Source organism: Ptiloglossa arizonensis, chromosome 7, assembly GCF_051014685.1.
Source record: "Ptiloglossa arizonensis isolate GNS036 chromosome 7, iyPtiAriz1_principal, whole genome shotgun sequence".
NCBI lineage: Eukaryota > Metazoa > Arthropoda > Insecta > Hymenoptera > Colletidae > Ptiloglossa > Ptiloglossa arizonensis.
In genome coordinates this window covers 12447462-12473229 of record NC_135054.1, presented here as the reverse complement: position 1 = coordinate 12473229, position 25768 = coordinate 12447462, and the positions used below count along the sequence as shown (strand labels likewise).

General features: G+C 34.5%; 1 protein-coding gene and 1 non-coding gene across 2 annotated transcripts in view; one reads left to right on the top strand and one right to left on the bottom strand.

The window, feature by feature from the left end:
* The window catches only part of LOC143149486 (uncharacterized), a 95476-nt gene that overhangs the window by 37877 nt on the left and 31831 nt on the right, over nucleotides 1-25768 (bottom strand). Inside the window, exon 2 of the mRNA XM_076316898.1 lies at nucleotides 13435-13580. Within this exon, the coding sequence (XP_076173013.1) occupies nucleotides 13435-13580 (146 nt within the window). The remainder of the gene's footprint in view (nucleotides 1-13434; nucleotides 13581-25768) is intronic.
* Nucleotides 12842-12913, top strand: Trnae-uuc (transfer RNA glutamic acid (anticodon UUC)). Its single transcript has one exon. It is a non-coding gene; the product is annotated as a tRNA-Glu (tRNA).

Below are 25768 nucleotides of genomic sequence, written 5' to 3'. Positions count from 1 at the left end.
AAAGAAAGCAATGGGTTTGAATGGCGGAAAAATTGTTGCTGCTTGCCAGACGATTTGCCGAGAAATATATAAACGCTATTGGCCGCATAAATGGTATTAAGGCATTCCTGATACTGACACGTCCCTTTCCATTCTCGATAAAGCGAAAGAAAAATTTGCCAGGGCTGGTACTTATTCTCGGGCTGCTCGGGCGTCGAGAGCAAACCAGGATATCATTAGCATAATCGACCAAAACTTTGTAATCTCTCTTTCAACAGTTTATTCGATGGCATGGAAAAAAGATACTTGTGACGCGAATCTGTGCCTCTTAACGATTGATATTTTCATACGTTGCGTATAAATTGATTGTGGTCGAACAGTTTCATTTATAATGATCTTAATTACTCCTTGTTTTATCAGAAAAAAAATAGAATCATAATCCGGTATTAATGTGTATAAAAAGAAAATGAGGGAAATTGGAAACATATAATGTGAGTTGTAAATAGTGTTTAGATACTTCATTCATTCGTAATAAAATTATATATTGCAAAATCTACTAAGTTGTTATCTTATGTATTTGGGTATTGAGTAATAATGTGTATAGGATTATAATATTCCTCTCAAGTGATATCAAATACCAAAACTGGACAATTAATTCAAACTGGACATAATTTTACTTCAATTCTGATTATTTTAAAACAATTCTTACGTTAGAGTATATCGAGTAATAGAACACTCGACAGACTGGGAACAAATTAAAAAAACGAAACTGAACGAAAAATGTACACTTTAACCATTTCTTGCATTTTTGAAGCGTAAGCTCGCTTTTCGAGCAAGAGTACGTATAATTACTGTACTCGCTCTTAAACTTGTCAAGTGTACAATTTTTTTGACATTTCGTCATTCCAGAAAAAACTGACCCGAGTGCCATTACCGACGAAAACGTGAGTCGCAAATAATTAAAAAATATTTCCAATTTTTAAGAATTATTTACTAAACTATTTTATCAGATTTTTCTCTAAACTGTAGTTTGAAATTAAGTATTTGGATCCTTACGAAATAATAACGACACTGCAAAACGATAGATATATAGTAAGAGGAATTGATAAATATGCACACCAAATGCTTTATTTTTCTACGTTTATTAAACCAAAATTTATAGACCTTTTACACATATGAACGTTTACACAAAAATATATGAAATTGCTTTTAATTGTACTTATCGTTCGATAATATTCGATAATATATGATCTTATTATTCGATTGTTTTTCCTAGTAGATCAATTCTCTCACTCACTATGTGTTCTCTCCTTGACGCTTTGTTATTTACTGTTTGTCTATTTCGTCCTCTCTATCCCTATTTGCTCTTCAAGCTATAACATAGGTACACTATATTCGTTATATGCACACTCATCTCCATACTTCGAACTCCAATCCTCGTTCGTCGATAGAATATTCCCTACACACTCGTCGCACTCATTCTTCCATGTAAACATCACTCAGTTTCACATCATACTTTCACACATTCCCTGACAACCATCCTTACCACAACCTTGGGCCACCGATCAAAGTGATGACGAAGTGATAACGATTGTGTTGACCGAGCAGACGACACCAGAGGTCAGGTGTTAAATTCAGGATGGCCGAGTGTAGAGTGCCAGCGAGAGTATGTGTGCGAAAGGGAGAGACCATGGGAGTCAGGAACGAACGATCCTACGTGGGAGGTCGTAACTGGTGAAGGAATGACAAAAGCGAGTTAACCGATGTGACAGTGCAATTTTTCCGGCAACGCTGATACGAAGCACACTCACAATTTGTTTGTCGTCCCAAAGATCACCTTAGGTACCAACAAAAGTAACTTAACCTCTCGATGAACACAACAGAAACATTCCATTAAACCTATTTCATTAATTTTAATTTGCCATTTACAGAAATAATGAGTACAACTAAAATATTTCCATTAAATCTATTTCATTAATTTCAATTTGAAATTTACCTAGCGTAAGATTTCAATTTTCAAATTTTTCTAAGAAGTGTACGAAGAATATACGTTAAAATCTGCACGTGATTTCACCGAGAGAGATGTTCAAAATAGTGAGAAAATGTATGATGTCGAATTAGTATCAATTCTCGTGATAAATTAACCCATTAGAAGCCGTAATGAACGTCAACGTTGATTTAGGGGCAGTCCTTTATCGACGCCGCCTGGCTGGCGGGCACAGGATGGACTTCTAAAAGCCAGACGTTCGACTAACGAAAGAGAATACGCGAAAATTAGAAATCCCCTCGGAGAGTGACGCCTGGCATTGACTGCTGCTTTACTTTGCGAGCAAATATTTAGCCACGGACTGGCCAGGCGGACCGTAAATGACGAAATAAGGACGAGAAGCCATTAGGCTACTATCTTGCTTTAAGAGTGAACGGGTCGCTCACCCCTAACCTCTCAACCCCTAGAGCCAGCTTCGAATCCAAAGAGGTGAACGAGATGAGGCCACCTGGCTGGCGGCATACCGCTGTAAAATATGCCTCGTTTTACACACATTTCGCTAACTCTCTTCCTCTTTCGTCCACGGGCCTCTACGTATTCTACTCCAGCAACGGGGACAGAAAAAGCTTTCACGGTGGGGGTGACTTATTCGACAGAACGCGATGATTAAGCTTCTTTACGTTTTACCATACGCGTTAACTTTTCAAAAGATAAAATATCTTCGCAACTGTTTATTCCATCAGCGATACGAAAAGTAGAATTAAAACGAATTCCTCGAACGTAACTGTTACAGAACTTACAGGTGACAAGAAAAATGGAAACAAATGAATGAAAAACTGTTGAGACTGTAACGATGGAAGGAAGCATAGTGATGTGAAAAAGTAGAATTAAAACGAATTGCTCGAACGTAACTGTTACAGAAGTTACAGGTGACAAGAAAAATGGAAACAAATGAATGAAAAACTGTTGAGACTGTAACGATGCAAGGAAGGATAGTGATGTGAAAAAGTAGAATTAAAACGAATTGCTCGAACGTAACTGTTACAGAACTTACAGGTGACAAGAAAAATGGAAACAAATGAGTGAAAAACTGTTCAGACTGTAACGATGGAACGAAGGACAGAGACGAATTTGTTTTTTTCGAAAAACACGAAGGAACTACCTCGTTAACACTTTGTAACGAAAGATAGATTAGTACCTTAAATCCTTAAATTGTCACAGGAATGATTTTAGAGAAATTATTTGAGAGAATACGTTCCTCCATATCATTTATGATTTCATTTAGTAACCACTCTTTTTCAGACACTTATTTCGAAGAATTTATATTTATATTGCTTTTTATTTAAGTGACGTATTAAAAATGTATGGTCCTTGAAACAGTCATTAGAGTATTTGGAATCTATCTATATTTTCAAGGACTTGGGTACGATTGGAAAATGTCAGTTCAATTTTTTGGGGAAAAGGAATCCAATCGTACTGATACCACTGTCGATGACATTTGGCATATCGTAGACTTATGGCACTGTCACAGGTTTTCTCGAACAAAAGGCTTCCCGAGCAACGTCTCCTCACGGTCTCCTTGCAGAACAACTGCATTCAGTCTTGTGGGCATTATATAATGAGGAAACTGCCCCAATTTTCCCAAATACATGTTCCCCAACGGATCGTGGGAACTTGGCCAGGTCCAACCGAGTTTGATATCTAAAGATTAGAATATTCTGAGAGTTCAGTTGCAACGTATATAAATACCGTTAAAAATACTGTTAGAATTCAATAACGCAGCAACCAAACACTCTTCTGTTTATCCTCGTGATATTTAGAAAATAATATTCCTTAGTTTCTTCAAATGCAACGGTACAATTCTCAAAAGTGACGTTAAAGAGACTGTTGGGTGCTGCCAGGATTGATAATGCAAAAGACGATTTCGAGTGGGCTACTTCAGTTCAGGGTTCAAGATGAGCACATCTCGAGGTAATTAGTGGTCGAGTTAGAATCGCTGGGCGTATAGAGATCCGTTGTAGATCGTATATACAACCCGATAGGTGAAGAGAGATCAAGAGCAAAACTTGAAAGGTAAACACAGTCTCATGCATGGGCAAATCGATGAGCACTATTGTGAATTCGAGCTGCCATTATTCATGACCGATATCGTACTAGTCATTGAGTCGCAACACGATCATTCTTAATTGTATTGAGAATGATCAGAAATGTCTACAATGCCAAATCACATTTTTTTGTTTCTCGTCAGTATATTCAGAATATCATGAATCTCGAAATATCGAATAATAAATATTAAACAAGAGTGTTTCCTTTACCATTGCATTTGGTGCACTACTGCATAATATACGAAATTTGAGTGAGAAAGCAAATCGAAATCTGTTATGCATGTTTACGTCAACGAAATCTCTATTTCCCAATCATAAAAAACGTAAAACAATACGTATCAAATGACAATTGTCTAAAGCAAATGGTTGTCTGTAGAATTAATCACGTTATTTCAGGATAATGAAGAAAGCTGCGGACGTTAAACACCATATTGAATATTAAATTTGGTCAAAATGTAGACATTTAATTTCCGCTTTTCACTTCAATACAATTTATCGTAATGTGTAATTGTAAATAATTAATTTAATATGAAGATCTCTATTAAAAGATATATAATTATATATTTCTGTATAATTTGTATAAAGAAGAAACGTATAATTATTATCCTTAACATTTACGGGGATACTGACATATATGTACGTGTAGGAACGCCCAATTTTTTAGATTATTTATATTTTAAATAAATATAGGTATAGTCACTTTTTAATCATAAGGCATGATTTAATATCAGTTTGAATTTTCGTTTATTTCAAATAAAATAATTTATTCTTGAAGAGGCTCATAATTCGGTGTACGTGTCATCGTTCTGACACAGAATAATGTGATTAAAAATTACAAAGAATTAATAAAACGGTAATAGAATTCAGAAGACAAAAGCAAGGAGTTAGGCACGTCCCTGATACGTGCCGCTTTTAAAAACTGATTTCTCTTTTGTCCGAATTTCTAATCACGTATTTCGATGGTCATTGGCATATTAGATTTAATCATAATCGAAACTGTGATCATTTTGCGATGAATGATTAAGTTATTTATTAATCGTAATTAAATTGTATATTTAACGAAGAACACGTTTATCCGATATCCAACTTGTTGCCACGTTAATACTTCTATTATTTTAGTCAGAATGCTATGTCTATATAAAATATATCAAGATAACACGAACCTGTACACGAAGCGTAAGCACTATTCACTTAGGGTGTCCGATATTTCATGCAGCTACAGCGTGCAAGAAAAATGTTTATCGGAAAACATGAAAAATTGATACCTCGTATGGTAAACTCTAGAATGCCTTTAAAATACATCACCATGGTCAACGTCAAGCTAAGGATTGGTTTACAGTTTCTATTTGAACGAATAAAATAAAAAACGAGATTTGCACAAAAAATTAGAATGTTTAAAATAGTCTTTGTTGGCCAATTTATACTATTAAACTCTATGTAAATAATAATAAGTCGTTATTATTCATTATTTATTCAGCTGTATTCACTCATTTAGAGATATTGAAAAATTGTCGTGCATATGCATGTCATCAATGATAATTACGAATGTTTTAAAACACGGTGACAGTTCTGTTTGCCACTTGCGAGACATCCAATAACAATAAGATGATTCACAATTTTCTATTCGAATAAGCAACGATCGTGCTCCAAAAAGTCAATTCTGTCATGATTTTAATCATTTCATTTATTACAAATTCATTCTATTCAATGTTTATTAACGAACAAGAAGATGCTACAAAATATAATGCAATTGCATTCTGAAAAGAGTGGGTAAATACAGAAGCAAACACAAATATGGTGAGGTCTGAGTCAACTTCATTTATCGGGATTACCACATTGAAATTGCTTTCAATCCAGAACTGTATTATACATTCTGTTCACGTAACTGGTATTCGCATTTAATTCGTGTGACTATGAAACGGTTATGAAGTTAATTAAAGTGAATAGTCGTTTTGACTCCCTCTCGTTTAATGAAAAATAAATATTTATCGCATATTTAATTACTTTCGCTTTCAAGTAAAAAACACGCTTCCTATTGTTGAAAAATAATCGTATCGTACCAGAACGTAAAAACTGAAATCGAAAATCAAATTACACGCGAGAAGCGTGTAGATGCTACACCAATCAGATAGGTGAAACGAGAAAAAAAACATTCATTCTCGTTTCGTGTTAACCAGACGTCTATTAACCGAACAATTCAATTAATTAACTGGAACAAGAGTTTAAAATTTCACACTACTAGAACGAACCTCGAGTTCTTTGCGTCGTTTTCGCTGATTCTAACTCGATTCTTCGACCCTTTTGATTTATAAACCATTCTTCTTCTTATAGCAGAGCTCTCTACAATTACGTTACATACGGTAACTTTGTCAAATTGTGATAAAAAGAACGTAATAAATCCGACAAGCGTTCGCGTTTTGAAAAGCAGAAGAAGGGAAGTGCGGATAACTACGATGGAGTCTCATATGTTGGGATTTGGAGGTTGCTCCTCTTTCATCCCTATCGAGCAGCTTGACCTCGCTCACATACTCCCGCGATCCTCATGGCTGTTTACAGAGTGCTGTGTAATGGGTATCAAGCACGGAGACACGTACTTTGCAGGCGGCAAGCACAAACTTTGCGTATCCGTTTGCGTGTGTGCATAGACCTGGGTTATTGCCACGTTTTCGACGTTTCCACAACCGCGTATCCTCGCTGCTGGAATGACTAACGTGCAAGAGAAAGAGAGAGAATACAGGTGGAACAGAAACAGAGCGAACGGTGTCTCTTTGCATCCACGTACACGTGCAACTTCAGTTTCATCGTTACCCAAGTAAACGAGTGCTGCCGTACTGATACATTTCCTCGAGACGTGAATACTTTCAATTCCATCATTCAATCCTTGTGTATATTACATTTGGTACAACATTTTTTAGATGTAAACAGGAGCAATAGTTATCATTGATTTTAGATGCAAACGAAATGGTAACATTTTGTTACGTTTGTGTTTATTAATGAAAAGAATCTTTCTATATTGCCGAATTTAATCTTCTATTATTTTTCTTTTGTCTTTTCAAAACTTTACAAATACTATCGTAGAAGGTATCGAATATTAAACAAAATTTTTATAATTCTTTCATTTAATTTTACAGTGTATAGAGTCACAGATTGGGTCACAAACTTGACCCTCCATTGAGTCAGTTTTGTTTTAAATTAATCGAACGACGATCAATCTTTAGATTGTTATAATTTACTAATAAGAGGATTTATATACGATGTTGCGAGGAGGAAATCGAATTTTGTCGAGGCAGTGTCGTGTTAACGGTAAAGGAATTAGCAATTTTAATAAATCTGAATTTATTAGCACACTTAATAGAAAAGGAAAATAATGGTACCATTCAAAATGGTTACCTTCAGCGGTGATGCAGCTTTTCAAACGACGTGGCCAATTGTCTGCCGCGGTGCGCACAGTTCCTACGGTTATTTCAGCAGCTGCTTTTGTCAGGGCGTTCTTTAGGCTATTCAAATTTCTATGAGGAGTTTTGCAGGCCGTATTATCCAACTCTAACTACACTTTATAATCGTTTATAAGTGTATTCAAATCTAGCCCACTATAAAGTTAGCGATTGTTTTATGGGGAATATCTCATCAAGGAAAGTGTGACGTACCTTCGTTTCTATAAGAAAGGCTTTTAAACTGGGATCAAAGTTGATCAAAAAGAGGTGCTGAAAGGAATAATAAAACCACTGAATATGGCTCTATTTCAAAGGCAAATTTAATTTGCCAACCTTTTTCGTAGCTTACAAAAAAAGAAAACAATTAAAAGCAGCTACAGAATAGTGTTCTAAAATTGTTTCTTTCAGATACTTCGATAGCCCAGATTTGAATCTACCATAAATAGTGTCAGAGACGAAGAATAGAACTTGCAAGACTCCTATTAAAAATTTAGGTAATCGGAGGAACGATGTCACGAAAGTAGCTTTTGAAATAACCTAGAAGATTGTTATATAATATAATCTCTGTCTTATTTCTTGTCTTGTCATTGAAATGATAACGTTTTTCATTTTGTTTGCAATAGTTCAATACACTTGTGACAGAATTTGTATTGTGCGAGGAACTTTATTAAAGTCGTACTTACACATCACTCTGTGTTACGTTCATACTTCAGAGAAACCTCGTGTGGAATTTCTGAATGCATCTAATTCGAGGAATTCCGTGTAGGACGGAAAAGGGACTTTTATTTGACGGTGCAATGTGTCTGAAAGGAGTGATAAACTGCTCGCGTTATGTGTCTCTGAATTATAGTACATAATTCGTTCGTCAAAGGGATTTCAATGTGTTGCTTTCAACTTGTTCAGTTTTTGGAACGTGTTGGAAAAATAATTTTCCAAATTGAAAATGTAGTTTCGATGGAATTGTATTTAATGAATCGAGTTTACAATATCTTGAACCCTCTTTCCAAAATTATGCTTAGAAATAGGTAACGTTTTCCTCCTAAATAGATTTTATTAGATTTTTATCAGATTCTAGATTCCATTAATTTTCGAATACTAAATTATTTCACCAAACTTTATCGACACATCGTGCTAATAATATCGATGAAAATATAGCGTACACTACTGTAATTCTCTTACCAATCAAAGTGGAAACACTAAACAGGGAAGCCTCTCTTTCCACGTTCAATGTCCTGAAACTGTTAAATGTTGTGGAACTTCTTCATTCTTCCTTTTTTCCTCTTCAATGGCTCTTCTTATTACCCGATTATATACAGCTGAAATTGCAAGCTGTAAGGTTTCAAGGCAAGTGTAATATGTGGTAATGGATAATCCTTGACAAGTATCCTTGACAAATGCCAGAAAGTTTCATCAACGTTAGAATCCTTTCATTTATTTCAAATGATTTTCCAAAAAAAAAACGAACATGAATAGACGATAAAATTCCACTATGGGAATAAGTAACCAAGAATGTGAGTGTTATTTAGTATTGCTTAAACACGACAGCGGAATTTAAACAATTTATATACTAAATAACGATGAGATAGATGAAATTTTGAACGTGTCCAACAATTAACGAGACGATGCTGCTCACTTTAAACATTTTCTCCAATGTATAATTTTAAACACCTACGATACGAAAAAATGTACGTGCAAGTCTACATTTGTATGCAATTTTTAAATCAATGAGGTAAAATCAGTTCAAAGAGTTTAAGAACACACTGTATATTAAAGTGTTTAAAAGATATTTTAATAATCCTTATATTCTACGCTGATCAATGTCTGACGAGTGAATAAAAAATTCTGGTTTATTATTCCGCTTTTCTGCTTTAATATTGTAGCGTACGTAATGACGAAAACAAGGAAAAAAGCAACCAGGAAGATTGATTAGTAACGAACTTTTAATATTGACAAATGGGCGCTGCACCTGTGACAGTGCATCAGTGAACTGTGAACGATTGATTGTAAACGATTGTTAAACAGAAAACACCGATACGATGAGATAAATATCTGCCTGCGATACAAAGAGCAATATTCTCAGCGTGATTATTACAGTAAATAAATGATCGAAACTTATTTAAAATTCTATCGAATTCTGCTCGATAGTGTTTACAAACACAAACCGAAGTAAGTGTAGTTATCCTACACGATGACAAGTAACAATGATTAACTAGATTAAACTAGATTAACTAAATGATTAGTTAAATGTACGTGTACGTGTATTTTTAAAGAACCCTACGATAGAAAAAACGAAATAGAAACTATCGCCAATTGGTACACGTTACAGACAACGTTTTCTCTGTAGCCTGTCGAGCGAGGATCGTAATTAAAATTTCTGTAGGAATACCCACGGTGACACGGCACTGACTGGAATTCAGAGTAAACATCAGAACGCTTGGAAACCACTATGATTTCCCGATCATCGTCTTCGGGAGCTCCTCGGCCGAATGCAAGGACAAATCCTTGGCATTCGAGGCTTGAGAACTCTGTATTCAGCAGGTAGCTCTCGTTATACGACGTTCGTGAGTCATGCTATGCGAGCGGTGGCATCGCATTCGCATGCAGGATACCTCTTGGCAATTTCAAGGGAACCCAGAGTGGGAGGTTGAATTGCCGACATTGTAAACACGCCTATTAACCCGTGCACGCGAGTCAAGAACCACGCGGGCGAAACGTATGCAACTAACGCGCGTAATCTCGCACGCCGCTATGTATGATCAAGACGCGTAGCATCATCGCGACCTCGGGACATGTGTAACAGAGATATTCCTGGGAAATTTTTGTGTCCCCCAGGAACAGAATCCTAATTTATGACCACACGGTTTCACACGTACGGATACACGAGACGTTTGTACACGTGGAGGGTTACTGGTGTAATTATTGTGTTTTGTATATAAAAAAAAAAAGGAAGAAGTAGGTTTGACATTAGAAGTGACGCAAGATGGAATAATGTTCGGTATATAAATTTTTCAAACGACGATCATCGCGTTGATGAGTATTACAGTGTATTGAAGAGTAAATAACGGTTTGCAGTAAGTACTTGTGGAATACTTTGTAGAGTGCAAAAATTTGTTAAAAACTGTGCGTCACAGACTCGTACCATTGGTGACCCACATTCTAGAAATTGAAAGTCTTCGCGCTTCTGTATACAGGTCGATTAAAAAATACACGTCCGTCGGGGAGTGAATCTGTATACTGAAATGAGTAAAAAGAATATTCTATGAACGCATGTACCGTGTACCTTAGTTTTCGAATTAAGTGTTCCTTTCATCGTTTAACATTTTTGTTTCAGGGCTGTTTAGAATCGATCGTGCATTCAACGGAAACCAACAATCTATTGAGCGGAGTTGAAAAGTTGACCTCTGGAAGAAATTGAACATTATATTGGGTCAAACGTTTGATTAGCCTTTAAAGGTCAGCAGCTAAGAATAAGTAAAAATTGTTTAACGCTGTTCACATTCCTCTATAATATGGTACTGCATTCTTCTTAAAGGGTTATTCTGATAATCTGGCTTTAAAAATTTCAAAGATCTCATAAGTTTTATTTCAGTCAGTGTACAATCGTACGAAGACTCAACTAAAAGAATAATTTTCTTCGAACAATATTCCTGAAAGGTATTTTAAATATCCACACCCATACAAAGTTCTTGTTACAAAATTGAAAAGTAATTAAATTTCTCCTCTTCTCTATTTTAAGAATCAGTCAATAGTTCTTTAATTGAAAGTATTGTTTCTAATTCCACCATCTATATAAAAGAAATATTTTCTTCGAATGTAAAACGAAAAAAAGGACGAAAATATCTTCCTGTATGATAAATTTTTCACTTTTAATTCGTTCTGAATGTGTATCATTCAATGTCTCTATTCTTCGAAACTAGCGCTGCGTTATTTTAAGCTCTACCTTCGGTTCCGTCCAAGACTAAATATACGGTGGCCTACAAACTCGATGAATAAAAAAGAGGAAGCGACTAAACAAATACGGATTAGCTGATTCTATTCTCAATTTTAATTAATACTCTTTGAAGTACCATTTTCTCGAAAAAATACCATGCCAGCGAAATTACACGTCCGAGGTATTTAGTTTTCTACACGTAAACGAAAAAGTGAAATCGATCTACGTAATTCATAATAAAATTATAACACTTCCATAATAAAATTATTACACTTCCATAATAAAATTATTACACTTCCATAATTAAATAAAGAAACAAAAGGGGAAGACGTACTTCGCTTTGAAGTCATATTTTCTAATTCTTTGGAACTGAGTCTGAATCGACCAAAATGCATGTACAATTGCATCGAATTCAGTAGTTCCCGCCAAATTTTCAACGATCGTACCATAAACGCGAATGCATTCCACGCAAACTTCGACTTCGCGCTAAGGAAGCGGAATTCAAAAGTAGTCACCTTTCTGCACAGAGTGCATCAGACGGCAACGGGTGCAGATTCAACGGTACCTTGACAGTCACGTTTCTCCACGGTCTGTGATTACTGAATATTTAACGTCCACTAGCCATCGTTTAACTTCCTCGTCCAACGGCGCGAACCGTAATCGGTGTGATCGTGCGATTTAACTTCGCTTTGAATAGCCTTTGTCCCGAGATTTAGTGTTATCGATCCAAACCAGAGTTGCAGCCTATGTAATATGCCGTTCCGGTTTCCATTTCGAATTGTTTTGTGTCATTATACAACTTCTTCGATTTTCAGTCATAGTCATCGAATCGGATGACCGATAGAGATTTATCTGCTCCAACGATATCGTTTGTGAAACGTTGAAATACCGGAAATACTTGCTTACCGGTCGAGAGGAATGTAAATACTATTGATTTACCATTCAGGGTTGCATTGTAACTTAGAATGTTTCTAACAGCCATTTGCTTCGAATTCTCTGCAAGCTGCGAATAATCTCAATCGTTCAAATTTGAATTTTTTTTCTTTTTCAATATATTATCTTATATTTTCTTGTCCAAGTATAACAGAACCCTAAATATTGCAAATAAAGGAAATATCTTGAAAGTAATATTGACGTAGTGCAATATAAAATAATTGTTAAAGTCAAACGTGTGAAAAATATAACATATGGTTATGAATTTGATACATTTTTTAATAACTGTATACCAAAATATGTAGCATACCTTTTTCTTTTTGAAGATATGCTACAGTATTCTTTGAATTAATTATGAATAAAATTTAAGAAATTAAACTAAAAAAATTGTACTGTAATAATATTCTTAAATTTAATATAACGAATCGATAGTGGTTCTATATTAGATTTTGTTTAAATGGGTCCACTATAATCCGGTATGGTCTAGTGGTTAGGATACTTGGCTTTCACCCAGGAGGCTCGGGTTCGATTCCCGGTACCGGAATTTTATTTTCAGTTTCAAGTACTTTATTTATATTATTTGTATTTTACCTGATTGACAAACAATTAATCTATAGTTTTTCTACAAAAGAATAAACATATATTAATGTATGTTATCAATAAAAATAATATATATATCGTGAGTAATACTTGAAAATGAAAATTTCAAATACTGATAAATAATAAATACTACTGATAAATAAAGAAATAAAATTCTCGTTTATAAATAAATAGAATACGTTATTCTTTAACGAGGAATAGATCTATATAATTCTATGCTTTAAACACGAACCTATTAATATTGACAAGACCTGAGTTGATTACTAATAAGAGTTTACCCTGTGTTAAATTAATCTGGCATCGTCGTGTAATTAACTTTTCAATTTTCGAGAATTAAAGCACAATCAATTTGTAGTTATAGCTACGAATTTAACGGGTAAATGACGTTAATAGTAAGATACGATATTTTCAGCTTTGTGTTGAAGATTGGTAATGCTATTGTTGGTTATAAAAAAAAATTCTTACTTGAGAGGAAGAGGTCTTGGAGGGCCTGGGCAGCCTGGCATAGGAGGGCCCATGTTTCGGCAGCGGCAAGTCCTGTTCCTCGTAGAGCAAGGACATCTCCTGCCACAACAGGAAGACCAGGTCCTCCGTTTAGGTCGCTCTGCATCCTGTAAAACAAACAAATGGCATACTTGAATCGGGTAATATGATTCTCTTAATACGCCTAGTATTGTGACGAACAGTCGTTGTGGGAACATGCTAGATTCAGGTTGCGATGGTTACCGGTGATCAACACCGAACGTTTCCATAAATTATAAATAGATAATCCTATTATAAATAGATTCTGATACAGTAATTATAATAAACATTAAATTATATAATTTAATAAAAATCCAGTAATCCGTATGTATTTCTCTAGAAAAAGAAAAATTAAAGAAACTTTATTTAATGGAAATTTTATTTTTTATTTAATAAAAACATTCCGAATTGAAAATTTTTAAATTTGAGCATTTGACGAAAATACAACTGATTAAATGTATTTATGCACAGGTAACAAAAAAAAGAAATAAAACAATCAAAATGTGTCGTTTGTTTCTTTCTTGAACAATGCAAAACCTTTTTAAGGACTTACTTCAAAAAATAACGGAGATTATGATGCAACAATTGTTTCAATTATGAAACAAAAATTACCCAAATTACAACTTAACTTTTTTATTTTTTAACACAGAAGAAAATGTGTTGTTTAGGGGCAGTCAGTCAAAATCAACATCAAGAATAAATTAGGAAGGGTAGTACAACCATTTTGAAACATTTAACTAGTTTTCCATAATTGTTTAAACTATGGTCCTATGACGGTTGTTAATAATTATATTTTCTTACTATCTACCCAGAGTTTCCCATTTTCATTTTCCTTTTCTTAGTTACGCATTCTCTGTTTCTATAATTACTTCTTATATATTTTATAATTTCCAAATATCTAATTTTATGCTGAACACACTCAATCTTTCGTATGAAACTGTGACTCCTACAAAGTGGAACACACCAGAATTTATTTCCTGACTGAGGACACATAGCGCAGATAGATTTTTATTAAAGAGGTAGTCTGGAATTTCCAGTTGAAAATTAGTAATCCTTCATCATTCTTTTTTTTTGTTGAATGAATAATTGGATCAGAATGACTCGTTTAAATGTTCCACACAATCGTTGATTTGTAGAATTTTGCAATAATACTTGAGGAATATATTTTCCATGCTATGTACTTTGTAAAGTACATTAAAAATTATGCGGGTAGTACCGAGCTAATTGACTACGAATTTAGAATATTGCATTAATGAAATTTCTGTTAATTTGATATTGATTGAGAAGTACATCATAGTTTAATGATTGATATTTACAAGAAATATATGAGAAAAGAGAAGAGAACTCTTAAGTATACACTGCTTATTCAATTTTCCACGTCACGAAGAATTGCATCTTATATGCATCATTTGCATCTAAGATAAAAAGAACACTGGGGTTTTTGATCGATGTAAACTGTGAATAATCATAGACCGAGTACCGATCTCTGAAATATTTCGGCTTGTATTTCCCTTAAAGTTGAAGTGGCTTCCTTAATTGAGATTTCGAGAGTTCTTTTAATTTGTTAGTTTCTTATAATTTTAATGATGTGGATTGATGCACTTATGCAGTGTAGCCAGAGGATTGGTCCACGCTGCCAAACTATGCCGAATGCTTTTTGACGATCAAACAGTGACAGTACACAGATGATCTAATTTTACTAACAAGGAACATTCGCGAAGTGTTCTTTCCAATTTTAATGAAACTTTTCAGAACCTAAATAATAAGTGATACGTATTTCTGTTTAACCACAGTAACTCAAAATAAAGAAGTAACACTACCTATTAAAATATTAGTCGACAGATGCTGTGTTCAAAATGATTGAATTGCTTGCAATAAATTATAAATTCAAAATAAAAACAATTCAGTAGATTTTCGTCTTAATTTTAATTTCTCACTTTAAAGTTTCAAATTTTGTATACTGCAATGATTGTCTAACGATTAACATGGTAGTGGACATTGCAATGAGTTTAGATCGAGGCTAGTAAATCTATACACATCCTTTTCGGTGAAGTTCAAATTATATATCCTGTAACGAGATCTTCATTCGTGGATGAATCTTGTTTAATTTTTTAAATTCACTATCGATTTTTTATCCGGAGACAATACTTTGAAGTCTGCCACAAAACAAGTTGCGAACAGTGGCTGGCTTTCGATGAAACAAGATTGAAGCAACGTGTCGCATACTCCGCCGAGAACAAACAAATGTAAACAGGCCGGGGCGTACATATTGGATGTAGCGGGCTTGTTGGGCGCAGAGCTTCGATTATTTCAATCCCTTTTGTTCGACATGTCGCTTCCGCTCCATTTCAAGCTGAGAAGCGTGAACCCTTAAACACGGTTTCTTAATCAATTCGATCGCGATTGGTCGTTCGATTTCGTGGCAGATTTATGAGGACACGGAATTTTCATCATTCGTTTCGCAAGTCAGATTTTCAATATCGCGTGGATGTTTCATCTATCTTTGTATAATTTATAAGATGAGAATAAATTTCTCAACGACTCGGAAAATAAAAAGGAAGAAACGAAAAATGAACAGAATGAAATTTGTGTCACTAATTGCTATCACAATTTAATTTACTCGCGTAGTGTTCACACTTCGGGGGAATTATTTGAAACGCAAAATTGAAATTAATATTTAACAAATGAATCACATGGATTATTTCTAAAATATTAGAAAAAAAAAACCTTGTATAATGTCTTCGCAGAGAAAATTCATCGTTCACGAGAACAACAAGATTTGTAACCTTGTTGATTATGACACGAGTTATCGAAACTTAAATCGTAGGACAAAGGTTAAACAATGTACCCTGGGGGGTAATTTTACTTTAATGTAAATTCTGTATCCACGAGTTTGATCGAATTTAGTATATTTACCATTAGAAAATGAATTTACCGTCTGAGGAGAAAAGAACTCGAACGCGGCTCCCGAGGGTGAAAAAAACGCGTCGCTTTTGAAGTGATACTTTTCAAATTAATTTTTGACTCCACGAAACGTGATTATCGGTACATCATATATCGAATTCCGATGCATTTCATTTTGCCACCGTTTGCGGGGCAAATCGCCGCAACGACTAAAACGAGAGTATCTGCTGCTCGAAAATGAAAACTCGGTGGCCGAACTTGGATCGATTTTTAATCAAACGCAGGCCGCCTTGCATCCACAGAGAGTGCAGTTTGCACGCGTGCATGTAAATTTACCATCCGTAAATCTTGACGTAGCGCAGCCATCCTGAGAAACAATCGGTGGACAGATCAATCGTTACGAGACGATAAATGCGAACCTACTATAGTTTACCATGAAACTGCTACTTGTATTTTATTTTCTCTATTTGTATAGAGAACTACTATAAGTGTGACTACGATAAGTGTACGTAAATGCACCTGATTAGTTTTTGACATGCATTCCTAAAAGGTTTATTTATTATTAGTTTGAAGACCTTCTACAGTGAAATTAAAAATTTGTACTCATTTAACGCTCGATAATTATGTTAAATTTAATGATAAAATTGATTAATTTATTATTACAATTTAATTTATTTATTATTTCAAATTGGGGTATATTACGAGAAGAATCAAATTTTGTGAAACAATTGAAACAGAGCGAGTATTAAACATACTGGACGTGTATCAACAGTTAATGACTTTGTATGAAGGTGAGCTCTTTAACAATAAGCTCTGGAGCTTAGCTTGTGCGGGTTTAATTTAGTGCTTTTTATTTTGCAGTTACGATAGACATAATAAATACAAGTGAAACAAACGCGTAAGTATCGACTCCCAGAAACGATTGGTTCGGAACTAAATGGAACTTCCGCGACAATCGCAGTCCGCTTGAAAATTTCGCTTCCAAGGTAAACTTCAATTCCAAACTTCCAGCAATCGATACCGATCATTCTTTCTCTGTATGTTTTAAACGCAAACGCTAGAAAGTCATCCGTCGCTTTTACTCGGGAACTTCAGGCATTGCTATATGCAGAACATTTGTCAAAGCGCTTGCATCAAGAGAGCTAGCACCGTCCCAGCGCGTACAATTTCTTTAATAAACTACGTAAAAGTAATCAACAATTAAGGAAAATTACGTATTCACGGCTAATAAAATCTGTAAAATAACATACACGTTTAAAACTATACCGTCAATCCTTCCAGACGATAAAAAATAAACTATTATTTATCAACAGAAATAGAAGTCTATGGAGATTTCTACGAAAGAAGACTATTACTTAACTAACAAAATCAATTTGATAAAAGAATTATAAAATTAGATATTTTATTAAAGAATAAATATTACGTTTTGTGGAATATATTACACGTGTTTATATTATTTTCCCTTTTCTCTGAAACAATTCAATATGAAATAGTCACGTTTTCGAAAATAGAAATTAATCTGTCTACGAGAATATGTTTAATTTATATTTAAAAATTTGATGCTTTTGTTTTCTATTTTTTAATTTACTGTATGACTATAAACATCAAAATATAACGAAATTACTGTAAAAATAACTTTTACTGTCAATAAAAAATATTAAATATTAATTTTTGTTTTTACTTTTAACATTATGTTGCTCTTCCATTAGTCTAACACACTGTATTTCATTATGTCTGACAAATTATAGTCTCTTTCGTGATCAAGGAAATGTACAATACTGACGTAACTGGGTCATCGATTATCCGATACTTAAAGGAGATTGAAAGATTATTCAATTGGAATTATGCGATCCCCGGATTTGTTCTATTTTAAAATACAATTCAAGAGAACGAAAAGTTCTTTGCTTCAGCATCGACAATATCTTCAACTGGACAGGATAGTGTAATACTAAATTGATATACAAATAAGTACATTTGTCTGAGACCATTTTCGTCACTTGAATTGTTTTCAATTCGCTGGAAAACTGTTTCAAACAAATTGTTGAACAAGCAAAAGTGCTCACTATATTTACTCAATAATTTAAAGAAACTATTTAAAGTAATGACTAAAGGTAAATCTCCTTAAGAAAATCGTTAAGGCTGTTACATTAATATATTTAATATATTTAATATACGTTTCTAACAAATTCGCTCATTACTACTTTTAGAAGAATACGTCGCTGCACTAACAATAAGTGACTTCAACGTGGAGCTCTTAGACTACTGCAGCGAAATGAATATCACAAGAAATGCATCCAATTTGTAAGACTGTCCCATTAACCTCAATGTACGCCTCACTTTCAACTCATTAACAATGCAAACTACAACGATGTCAAAAGATTCATTCAATTAGGATTCGATACTTGACGACGGTAGGACAAATCTCTTTGTAATTCAGCTTCGTTTAGCGCAATTAAAAGATATTGACGATACCCTTCAATGAGTTACGTATCTCGGCTGTCGCGAAACTATGAAGCAAGAAACGTCTCAAAGCTTGATAAATGATATAATTCCTGGCACAATTAGATTCCCTTCAATTAAATGGTTCCAAAGATCGATTTTCTGAATAAAGGAATTCTTTACTTCCTGATGGCGTCAATTCTCGAGTGAAAAATAAATCGACTCATGTTTATTTACACTTTCTTAAAGGTTAAGCTTTCAATAATTGAATTGACGAAGATACGAACCTACAAATAGAATGCAAAACCTTACCATAGATAAAATTTTAAATGCTTTTTGAACTAATAACTACAGTATACAAAACACTGATTAATCGATAGATCTAAGACTTTGAGTAGGTAAAAAGTAAATATTCAATTTTCGTTCAATAAAATTTAAAGACGAGATGTAAACATTGTAAGAAAAATCGATTTGTCTCTCCATAATCTATACTGTCGTCATTTTATCAATTAGTATTTGAAATAAGTGTTCAACAAAAAAATACTCTATTTTTTATATTGAATCTCGATACTTCTAATTTTGTTTACAATTAGTCGACATACTTCTCGAATTAGTGATATTACTACGAAACTTAAATATCTCGTACGTTCAACATTCTTCTTTTTATTTCACGAATATTATATCGAAAACGAGAGTTTAAGTCGGAATACTCTCTCGGTGGATACACTCGAAATCCAATGACTATTTGCAGATGGATGATCGCAAGTGAAGGCAGCAACATGCTCGTTACGAACGATCGAAGAGGAAGAACGTTTAATTAGAGGACAATCCGTTAATGGCGGCACGAGAATGCCTCACCTAATTCCACGAAATTTCATCAGCAAGCAAATCAAACTACGCCCAACGACTCCCGGCAAGTTCCTACGGACGATCGTAATCGAATAACCGCGCGCCAGCTGCCATAATTTTTCCAATACGCCTTCGATATTGGGTTACCGGAGGTTATTAAAAAATTATGAAGTACAAGGGACGATCTAACGGAGAACGAAATGCGTCCGCGCGACTAATGTTCCCTCGATGTGGATTACAACTGAACGAAATAGTGGGGATGGATTTCGGAGTAATTGAAAATAAAAGAATTTCTAATAAAAAAAAGAAAAAATTCATCGCTACGCAAGATTCGAGTTAATTTATTTTATTTTCTCTCTTCTATTTTCCCTACGACTCACAACATTCGACGTTAATTATTTTATTCTTATACGAATTTACAAATTTTCGCACACGTACCTTCTACTTTCGTAATCGTAAACTTTACAATCGACGTTTTATTCGAGCGATGAATTATCTACGAAAAATTGTTCCTATTTATCGACAAGGATACAAATGCTCGATGTTAACAGTTTTGACGTCGCACGAGCAATCGTCGCGCGTTGCTTGTTATTGGTTTAAAAACTCGCCTCAACGAAAGAGAAAAAAAAGCAACGATATTAGTTTCACCAGAAGTTCAGCATTCTGGAAAGCGGTGAAAGCTCGGTCACACATTAAATCGGACAGTGGTGCGGTAGCGCACGTGTGCGTCACTCACAATCAGTCAGCAGGAATTTAAATTTCAGCTTGATTGTTCACTGACGCGCGTTTCATCCAACACCCGACGAACGAAATACAGAACGATGAAATACCACGAATCGGTTATAACTATAGTCGTCAGATGTATCCTATTTTCGAGTAAAACTAACGATGAGATTTGTTACTTACATCGTTACTTACTACGTTAATAAATTACGTTGCTCGTGTCTTCTGAATTAAAGAAATTTGTGAAGGTAATTAGAAGCGTTTAATCACTTTTCCAAGTCCAACTGTAATCATATCATTCGAATAATATACGATCGAAAAGAAACGTATATCGATAATATCATACTTTAAAAATAAACTCACTGTCGTGCAAGCTTGTAGGTTATGAATTTAAGGGAATAAGTAAAGATTTGTAAGGAATTTGAAAACAAAATTCTCTTGATTCAAAGTAACTCGAAGCTTTGTATTCTTCACTTGCTTGTGTGGGATGTTAACAAGAGTCTGAGTGTGTATGTATGAAAAAGAGAGAAAGAACGAGTGAAGGAACGAGGGACTCTACGCAGGGTTGTGGATCGTGTATAACAAAGGAATGACAAACAAGGGTTAACCGATTGGACAGTGGAGTTTTTCCGGTAAGGCTGATGTGAAACAAACCCACCGTCTTTGTATTATTCTAGTGACCAGACTTGAAGATTAACGCATCTGGCCTGCACTTCTTGCATCCCCTGAAATGACTCTGTTTTCCTGACCTAAGTCACGTAGGTCCAAAAATCCTTGTGTATAAAAGAGACCTGAATAAAAAAAAGTGCAGTGTGTCCCTGAACGAGAATGAAGTGCAGTGCGTCTCTAAACAAGTGTAGAGTGCAATGTGTCTCTGGACGAGAATAGAGTGCAGTGTGTCTCTAAACAAGAGTAAAGTGCAGTGTGTCTCTAGACGAGAGTAGAGTGCAATATGTTTGGACGAGAAATATTATTTGTTACTAGTTAAGTATGCAGTATGGATAACGATATCATTGCAGATCCTCGAATTAAAGAAAATACCAGGTGTAGAAACTTTTTGATTTTTGTGGGCAATTTTATAAGGTTTTTTCACTTCCTATTTAATTTTTACATACATACGAATATTGAAAGATAAACTGTGATTTGGAGTTGCGTAAATTATTTACGTATACGAAATTGTGCGTAAGTGATCTTTATGTTTATAATTGTGAAGATGTCTTCAAACGCTTTAGAACATTATACAGGGTTTACATTTACAACACAGAATATAAGAAGGTGTATTCATCCTTTGAGAATAAAGTTGTTGCCTTGAAGAATAACTGTACGACTATTATTCAAACTGTGCATAATTCAATTATCGTTTAATGATAAACCTATATAAGACAGAAAACTTAATTCTTGCATCAATTTTATTTTAATATTATGGTAACATTCGCGAAGCTCTATTCGTTCTTTACACTGATGTTCCTGTACAAGATTATGCGTGTGTATCGAAGTGTGCTCGTGTATAGGCGGATATACGCGAAAAAGGATTTTCCTCGAAGGAAAAGTCCGATGAAATTCTCACGATACTTGGGGTACAACGTTCAAAAGATTGAATCTCCTTTACCTCGGTCGATTAACTTCCCCAAATCGACTGTATGTAACAGCAAACTTCGAAAAAACAGACACAGAGGAGCTAGTAGCATAAATACAGAATTTTTTCGTTTGTACAGTAGCGACACTTTCAGAAACTAACACGAGTAGGAAAATAATAATTATTAATTTATATCATTCCATACGATTACTTCAAGTGCAACAACTTAACCCAGACCTAACCCAGACCTAACCCTTGATGAGTAGAGGGCTGTATAAAAGTGCAAAGTGAATAATGTAAATGCTCCTGGCTACAAGAGTACTCATTTAAACAATCAACGATCTCAAAGACAGCAATGAAAAAGAAAAAAGGGAATCTCCAATGTAGGCAATACTAACTCAAAGTGTTCTGTTCCCCACGAAAGAACGAGCTATTACAATACATATATGCGATCGATGGACTTTCTATCGAACAATACAGTTCAACAACTATAGCTAAAGTAACTTCTACGTTAAACACGAGATTTGCCTCAAGAATACCAAATCACAGGATTTGTACGTTCTTTGCCAACTAGCAACTCATCGACAAACATTCGAATAACGTAAACATCAACATTGGCTTCCAAGATTAAGAGGATTATATATTATTATGTAACGTGTGTCTAATAATCCCACACAGCGCTATTTCAATATTTCGACCCTTACTTAAGGGTCCATTTCAGAAATCAACCGTAAAAAAGCAAATTATAAATAAATATAATTACTTGCAGTCGATTTCTATAGATGATTCAAAGCAAGGGTGGTAAACACATTAAAATTTTATTTAATTAGAATTGTTTTGGAAAATTCACGTAAAGAACCTTTACGTCTTGTCAATTATAAATAACAAACTCAAAAATTATACATTGATAATTATTTCACAAACTGAACAGGTAATGTTTATAGTACAGTTCACAAACTGAACAGGTAATGTTTATAGTATAGTTCACAAACTGAACAGGTAATGTTTATAGTACAGTTCACAAACTGAACAGGTAATGTTTATAGTATAGTTCACAAACTGAACAGGTAATGTTTATAGTATAGTTCACAAACTGAACAGGTAATGTTTATAGTATAGTTCACAAACTGAACAGGTAATGTTTATAGTATAGTTGACAAGGTCGCGAATTTTACAATAGTGGAAGAAAAATGACAATTTCATCGATAATCTTCTTGTTATTTCACAGCAAGAAACAATGCTAACGGTATTGTCATTTATTAGTACATCGATTGCAGAAATGTCGGAATGAGAAGAAGCTACATCTATTAATGACGTTTCTCTTAAAGAAACGTCATCGTTCGGGTATAGGTTCGTGGCTCACCTTAAACATTGTCGATCGGCGCGTCGTAACGCGGTGGCGTTCTCGCTGTAATGATTTCATGTGGCGCGAAATCATTTGCCCGAGTGCCAGGCAGATAATACACGAGGCAGGAGACCCCGACGAGGAACAGGAAAAACAGGAACACGAGGTCGAACATCAGCAGGGAGTTCAAGGTCATCAGCTGCATCGTGCGCGTACAACTTTCTCCACCATTACACACATATACACAGTTTCGCACGCAAGCGCGTCGTCACCACGTTGGAAATCTCGCACCTTGATCGAACAAGATATTTAAACTCTTAGATCACTGCCTCCCATATCGTCTCGTTTTGCACGCAACCTAGCTAGGCACTGCGACAATATTCGTAAATAATTATTGTACCCTTTCAAGTACAAATAATTTCGTACGATACGGACGACACATGAACGTAACAATCTGTGCAATTGTCGAGATAACATCACATTTGAGAATAATTGACTACCTTATGATTTAGGTTTGAGTAGGTTTGAATCGCCACAAATTGGGTTTAAAAATAATTACGACTGCACGTTTAAGTATTTCTTTTTCGCTGGTTTAAGATTGGGGGTATTTTACGAACAAATTGTGTACGATGGTAATTGCAAGAATAAATAGAAATAAATTTGAATACAAGAGTAAGGTCAACCCGTTGTTCTTTCACTTTATAAAATCAAAATTGTATAATACAAATCAGAATAAATATCTACATAAGATATGAGTGTATCAATATATGTAGATTTTCAACTGTTCTAAATATTGAAATAATAATTCTTTAATAGTTTATTCTCCATATAAATATTTTGTTTTGTAAGTCGTTAAATGTTAACGTCGAACTGCAAATCGAAGCACAATTGAATTTTCTGAAAAGGTTATCGATACCAAGTTATGCGTGAAACGTTAATACCGTCTTTATCATAATAGGCTATTTGCGCGTCGCGTATTGTGATACCGGTAATTATGGATGGTATTTTTACCATTGAAATTAATGCGGCGTAATTGAAATCGTTATCGATTACGTCCCTGCACGAATATGAAAGCATTGCTGATTTTCGAACAGTATGCTGTAATGCGAACATTTGCAACGAAAGAAATGTTTCGTCGATCAAATTCTTTAAGAAAGCTTAAAATTTTAATTAATCCATTTCTACACCATTAGCAAATATTCCGTAAAGAATACTATTGGAATGAATTTCCTTTTACCTATATTTAGATAAAAATCAGGGAAAATAATAAGGTATGTATATCTGGAATTACGTTACGAATAACGATTTAAATTAATTGTTGAGAAAATCTTTGGCGAGCAAAGAGAACTCGAGGATACTTCTATCGATTCCACACTATCAACACATCGTTCAGTATATCGGAAAGGCCAGAGATCCCAGTCTATTGAAACACAATAGACTCGAACTATTAGTAGCAGCAACGGTGATACAGTGAAGAGAAGAACGTTTGGGTGCAGTAGACAGTATCGATGTTGATCGGCGATTAGATGCATTCAGCCCGTAGAAAACTTCTGTGGAAGAATCGTTTGTACGTGGTCTGGGGCAAGGATACATTCAATAATATAAGATGTGTCAGAAAAATGTACAGCTATATTTTAGAGGACGAGTACATATCATAATACAGGAAACAAACGTTCGTAAATACAGATCGATGTAGGTACCTGATACTTTTAAGCATCGAGTTTGCGAACGGTATATTATGTGAAAAGATTATTCCTGAAAAGAGCTTATGCTCTCGAAAATGTTATAAAGTTGTTGGTAATTCAAAGTAGTTGTTTTTTAATCCTGACTCTTGTGGCATCCATTCATTCATCTCTGATATCTCACAGTTTACACGTGTATGTACTTGTAGAACGTTTTGTTTTAAACAAGAATTCTTAGTATCTTTGTATCATCCCTAAAACATCGACCGAGATAAGATCAAACATAAGTTGCAGGCACAACCATAGACACAACCGTTTCCCAATTCTTTTTCAGCTCAACGTCCCTTTCAGACTATATACATAACAACGAACTCTATCATGAACTTAAGAATGACAACTACTTAGATGAAAATTACTTTTCTGAAATTTTCAATTATTTTTACAAATATTCCCGATGTTTTATTTTGAAATTTGAAAGAATGAAGAGGTTCTTGAATATTTTTGCGAACGTGTTACATGGTTCGAACACACTGTTCAGGAGGTTGTCAATAAATGTACTAATTTAAAATTTTCACGGTATATTCTCAGATAAACTGTTTATCGTACGATCGCAGCTTTCTTACGCATTTTCATTTGTTTTCGTTTCATTTTAAAGAACTGTGAAATTGCAACGTTTAACAGAGACTTTTATGTTAAAAAAAGAAATGGAAAGTGATGGTATTTTTCCGCATAGTTATACTTTAAGTTATAATACGAAGC